The sequence below is a fragment of the Apaloderma vittatum genome, unplaced genomic scaffold, assembly GCF_000703405.1.
Source record: "Apaloderma vittatum isolate BGI_N311 unplaced genomic scaffold, ASM70340v1 scaffold3533, whole genome shotgun sequence".
NCBI lineage: Eukaryota > Metazoa > Chordata > Aves > Trogoniformes > Trogonidae > Apaloderma > Apaloderma vittatum.
In genome coordinates, this window is record NW_009707338.1 from 43,200 (window position 1) to 49,541 (window position 6,342).

At 34.7% G+C, this 6,342-nt stretch overlaps 1 protein-coding gene across 1 annotated transcript in view; it reads right to left on the minus strand.

Annotated features, from left to right (window-relative positions):
* Positions 1-1,628, minus strand: part of CSTF3 (cleavage stimulation factor, 3' pre-RNA, subunit 3, 77kDa) — a gene marked incomplete at its 5' end in the record, with an annotated part of 30,303 nt that extends 28,675 nt beyond the window's left edge. Inside the window, 2 exons of the mRNA XM_009866140.1 lie at positions 1,302-1,397; positions 1,527-1,628. Of these exons, the coding sequence (XP_009864442.1) occupies positions 1,302-1,397; positions 1,527-1,628 (198 nt within the window). The remainder of the gene's footprint in view (positions 1-1,301; positions 1,398-1,526) is intronic.
* Positions 1,629-6,342: the final 4,714 nt, after the last annotated feature.

A 6,342-nucleotide genomic window follows, 5' to 3' on the forward strand; every position in this document is an offset into this window, starting at 1 on the left:
TAAACTACTAAAAAGTTTGAGGCGTGGGAAAGATAAAGGTTTTAAATAAGCACAAAATCAGGTAACTTAATATAACCATCAAGCCAGATTAGATTCTAAAGTCCAGACTCTGTAGTAAACACTGCAGGGCACAAGAGGCTAATAGATTTGGCTGCAGGGTCCCAAAAGGAAAGATACACATCTGGTACATGTTACTGCACTCACAAGCTCCTAAATATGTCCAATTACCAACATTCTTATGACTTCTACAAAGTACTGGAAAAAAATAGTGAAAATTCTAGGATATTTAATTAGGTAATGTTAAATTCAGGTTGCACTATTTTGCGCTATAACATCTTATTGTAAACTGCAATACAAAAATTTGTTACATTTCCATCAGCTCATTTTTATTTAATAATCTTCAAAATTTACTGCCAGAGCATAGTTGGACACCTAATTTAATGTAAAATAAGATATGATAACTAGATGATGCAGTTTTGCCACTCTCGCTTAAAATGGGAAAAAAAAAGTCATTTGGCAAGTCAGAACACACCGCCCTCCCCCACCCCTCGTAGCTTAGTATGTAGAAGGTCTGTTGCAAGAAAAATGTGCAGCTAAAAGATACCCACAAAAAGTATGTGTTTTAAATATCTGCCACAGAAAATGAAAAAACAAAGAAAATTTGAATTATACAGTGCATTTCATGGCATGTCATTAAAGACTGTTTAAATGACCAATGCACTTAGTGGGAAGTTTTACATCATTCTGTAGTTATATAGTTCTACAGTTATGTAAACAATCACAATTTTGTTGGGATTTTTAGAAGCTAATGAGTTGTGCTAATGCATTTTCTCAGTATTTTCATTCCACAAAGTTTTCATCCCACACCCTCCCTGAAAATACTGTTCACAGAAACACTCAGTTTCCTAAGAAAGCAAAAAAATTAAAAGATCCAAACATTCACAGGAAGTCATTCAAGTAAGTTGGTACGTATAAACAAAAAAAGTCCTCTAAAGAAATGACACAGGAGGCAATAAATTGACACGACAAGTAAATAAAAGGCTAAAGCACTCCAATACCATTGAAACGGTTTTAATGTTGTTGCAATTCCATAATGCAACAATCATCAACTCATAAAAGACCCAATACTTAAGAATTCATTTTAATCATTCCTTCGTGCCTATTTTACAAAATAAAGGCAAGGCATGTTTAAAATCTCCTTTCCTTTAGGTATTATACGTCTATCTTATTTATGCTTATAAATATGCAAACTTAAACTCCTATTAAATGTTATATAAGAAAAAAAATGTAAAAATATTAACCTCTGCTTCAATGTACAGTTTCCAGAATCTGCCAGAACTGGGGAACTGGGCAACAAGGCGTTCATAGGTCTTCCGTGCTTTGTCTATAGGTTGATTCTAAAAATTGAAAATCAAAACAGCATTTACAATATTATGATTTATGTAAACAATTATGCTGATTTTACTCCAGAACCCAATAGTGTGAGTGGACCATAGATAACGAAATGTAATCCTATGTCACTAAACCTGTGCCTCTCGAATGAGAATGCTCCAAGCGTCAAGGTCATATGGATTTTCTTCTAGTTTCTTTTCAGCTTTCTTCACTTTTTCTGGGACATATTCAGCAGCCTAGAAAAATTAAAAGAAGACATAAGAGATCACAAGCAGAGATTGTAAAGTTCTGTCTCAGCTACAAGTCAAGCTAACAACAACACTCTGACAATTTAACATTCCAGACCTCAGTTTTTATCCTAGTTACTAAATTGTAATCTTATCGGGAAAACAAGTTGTTCAAGTAAGATAATGCAGTATGGTAAGAGTTCGACATATTTGGTGATTCAGCAAAAAAGCTAGACTAAACTGCCTACATGTTTCTAAAACACAAGCACAAACTTGAGCTTGCCAGAACATTTATTGCAGTATGGTTTTTAAACAGTTACACTAATCTGAAACTTTTCAGAAGCAAAAACCAAATTCAGATCAATTTTTCTATTACAGACCTCAAACAAACAAATCCAGGTTATTACACAAATCATTCTGCATATGCAGGACAGTGTATTTTGTATCACAAGTTACAGATTTAACAAGAAAAACAGATGACAGTTCTAGCAGCAACACATACATGTGCATTAATTACATTAAACAGTTGTGGGTTTTTTTACACTCAGACATTCATATTGGAGTTTAAAAACTTTTTTTGATACTAAAAGCTTTACCAAATTGCATGTTACACTGCTGAAAGTTGCTACTATAGTAAAGTTTTAAATATTCTTTCAGAGACTGGTGGAAATATTTTACTTTATAATCTCCAGAATTTTTTTTTCTAGAGTTAATACTGTTAGCACAATGCAGAGGAGAAAATTACCATCTGATGACTACAGACAAGCGTTAAAATACATGCTTTCTACAACCCGAAATGATATGAAGTTCTTTATTAAGCACAAGATATTGTTCTGACCTGTACTCCAAACGTCTTATTTATTAACTTTCCAAACTTGACTCACTTTCAGGCAGATGTTAGCTGTCCCAAATCACATGTTCAAGTAAGTTTTCGCTTTCGTGATATGTAATGATAATAACCTGTAAATGAGTACTACAGGATCTTCCCTGTAAAATTTTCCAAGTTAGATACAGAATTACTGCTAGAATATATGATTCTGTATTCTATAGTACAGTGTGACTGATTTACTGTACAGAAAATTTTAAAAGGCCTGTCAAGTGCTAAAAGATTATTTCAAGGAAATAATTTCAATTCTTAGTACTGAATCTCGGCCAATACATAGCTATGAAGATGAAAAAGACAGGAAACAGGACAGAGAGAACTGACACTCCTCTCTATCAAAGGTGCCATCACACACTGAAAAGGGAAACAGAAGGTAACTAGACACCACAGCAGTATGATCCAGAGTAAAATTAACGAGTATTACCACAGTGCATCACTGTTTCACATTACTCCTGAAAGAAAGCAGATGTTCCAAGAACATAAATGCAAGGTATTATTAATGGATTTTACCAGAAGGCCATTTACAGTGGCATTATAAGAAGAGAAGCTGCCAGTGAAGTACTGTAGAAAACAGTGACTTAAAAAAAAGAAAAAGCTAAAGATAGCAAATGAGTTACTTAGGAACATCAACTTTACTTTCAAGGCCCTGTCCCTTTGTTTTTATGCACCTCTGCAAACGCACTGCTATACAATAAGTGCTTATACATTGCAATTCAACATGATAATTTGAAAAAGCAACTGTATTTTTGAGTACTGTTCAGCACTACCAGTTTTTGTGTCAGTCCTACTAGCGGGTTATAATTCAAGGCATAGCCCTTAAAAGATTTTAGATTAAATTTACTTAGGAAATTGAAAAACTATCAAAAATGTTGCAGAACTGTTAAACTGACATGTAACGAAATGAAGTGCATGAAAGAGAAAAAAAAAAAGCAACAGGAGGGTCTTTGTAGGAGTTTAAAGATAAAATATTGGTTTTGATTCAGTTTTCAAGTCAATCTTAACACTAATTGCTCAGAGTAAGGCAATATAGCTTGGAAAGCAAGTATCAAGTCCCACAGCAAATTAAATTATAAAATTAATCTGATTTTTAAAAAATCAAATTAAAAATTAGTAGCTCAAAGCTGTCAACTCAAAAGTAGCAAATTTCTAGGTTTCTATATTAATATTTTCATATCCCTAACTCCATCAGAATTCTGACTCGGTGCATGTTAGAGTTCAACTGACACAGGCTCAACACAGAAGACACGGTATGAAACAAACTAGTGGCTTTATTTGTTCTCAAATGACACGCATGAACATATTTCAGCTTGCAGAAGACACCACTGAAGCTGAAATTTCCAAAATTTAAAGGCTATTTAAGTTATCTTTACAGATCACCCAAAGTTGAAATATTTTTCATTCAATGAAGCATTAATTCAAATTCTCCCATGAGTGTTAAGAGTTGCTTCTCGTTATATTCCATCTCAGCGAAAACTACTTGTCTCAAACAATCAACCAAGTTTACATTATTATGGATTCAATTAGACATAAAAGCTTATGAGGAGAACTATTAATGTCAGCTACAATAAAAAAAAAAGAAAACATACCCTACAAAAACAATGAAAGCATTTGTGGAAACACATGATCCTTCATTTTGAAGTAGTGACTTTCAAACAAGAATAAGCAGAATGGGCTACTGAAGCAAACCACAACTATTTAATAGCAGTACGGCTGTATTATCTCAAATCTTCCCATGTGACATAGAAAACTCAGCTGATGCTGCAGTGAAACAGTTAAGGCTTCAAGGAATTTTATTTCACCTATACAGATATAGGGCAAAAGTCTAAAAATGCTGATTAGCTGGTGAAAGAATAAATGTTGATAAGATGCCTAATCATAGCAATCCTACACTAATTTTGTATGTTTTATATAGGCCTCCTAATCTGTGTACAAGTAATAATTATAAAAAATTATTTTATATAACCCCCCCCAAATTAATTTCCTAAATTAGCAAATATTCACTTAGCAGCAGACAAAAATTGTTGGGGCTCTACAGAATTAAAAAATAACAATATGATCAAGGTTTTAAACCAGACAGCTTCAAATTGCTTGTAGGTTATCTCATATGTAAGAAAACACTCAACTTCCAAAGGCCAGTGAACACTCCTTCTCCTGTCCCTATCCCTTTCCAGGATGGATAAAAGCCATCCACATTCAGAGAAACAAACTGCACTGCAAGCAGATCAGTGCTTTACCTGAGCCAAAAAAAGGGCCCATCATATTGCACCTTCACAAATAACCACTCCTAACATGCTGTGGAAATCGGCATTCAGGATTGCCAGTCTGGACTGTTTTGCCAGAACTAGGAGTGTGAACAAAGCTGCATTCAGTTACACATCAAACCTGTGAAGACATCGAAAGGGAACAGGAGCTTGACTTTCAATCTAGCTCAACTATGGCCAAAAAGATGCCTGATCCCAGTTTTGAAAACTGCATGTTAACAGCACTCTGTGCTTAGATCTGCTGTTATCACAGTTCACGGGTATGTGGCTTTTGATTTTCTATTTTTAATGGTACTGCCTGCACAACAACCAATAGTCAACACTGTGAATACTTAATTCTTGAGTGTTCATTCACTGCTATCATCCTGCCCCTCGATAAGCATTTTCAATTCCTCCCTCCAGCTAAGAGATGTACTTGAGTTAATCTCACCCTGTAACAAGCCAGTTTAGAGAGTTAAATCAGCAGAAAAATAATCCTAATAGAAAAGTGATTGACTTTCCAGTGGTTCAGCTCCTTGACTTCAGCATCAGATGTGATACAGAATAAAAGATGCAAAACCATAAAGGACTTCAGCTGTTACAAGTTACACCTCCATCGAACTGTCCCCATGTGTTGCCCGATCTAGTTGAAAGGTGGCGTCCCTGGTGACAGGGAGGCTGGATTAAAATGATCTCTTAAGGTCCCTTCCAGCCTAGGCCATTCTATGATTCTGTGATATGATTCTAATCAGATAGATACTGGTTTTTAACTTTACTGTCTGAAAAAAAGAATAAATGCTGCAACAAATTGTTGCATACAAACTAGAAAAACACTTTTTTCTTCTGCTTTCGGTAACTGTGTTCAGTACATCTCCCACATAACTGGGCTCCTACCACACAAACAACCCTCTGAAGGTCACAGAATTATTTTAGTACTTAAGATTCCATGTCCACAAGTACGTGCACTATTAACATGTTGTCTGATTCACAGCTTGCCTTTTATTATTTGTACACTGATAAATAGCAACAGATTTTTAGTTTCACAGATACTAAGAGTGTAAAATGATCTTTATGATTACAGCTGTCAATCTGACAAGACCTAAAATCAAATTATCCAACAAGTCTAGGAGCTCCTTCTTAGAAAATATATCAACTCCACAAAACCCAAATTGGAGTTTATAAAGAATGCCTAAGGGAACAAATACAAAGGAAACAAAGTTGACTTCTAGTAATTACTACAAGTCATTTATCCATCACGTTTAAGGAAAAGTTCTTGGTTAATACTTACTGCTAAAACCAACAGTTAACAATCTCCGCAAGTCTCTGGACTTTTCTTACACAGTGTGTAAGCAAACACCCACCCAAGCACCTCTCTAAACTACTCGCACCACCTAATGCATCCAGTTGCTTATAGCATCCTTCTTCACATAGAAGGATCTTCTGCAGTGAAAAAGTATTTGGAAAAGTATTTAAACAGCTGTTCCACCTGTGAAGTGCCCAGCTTAAAATGTTTTAAAAACCACTGCTAATTACATAAACATATAATTTATATAAATTATATAAATTTATAAACATATAAATTGCTGCACACAAAAAAAGC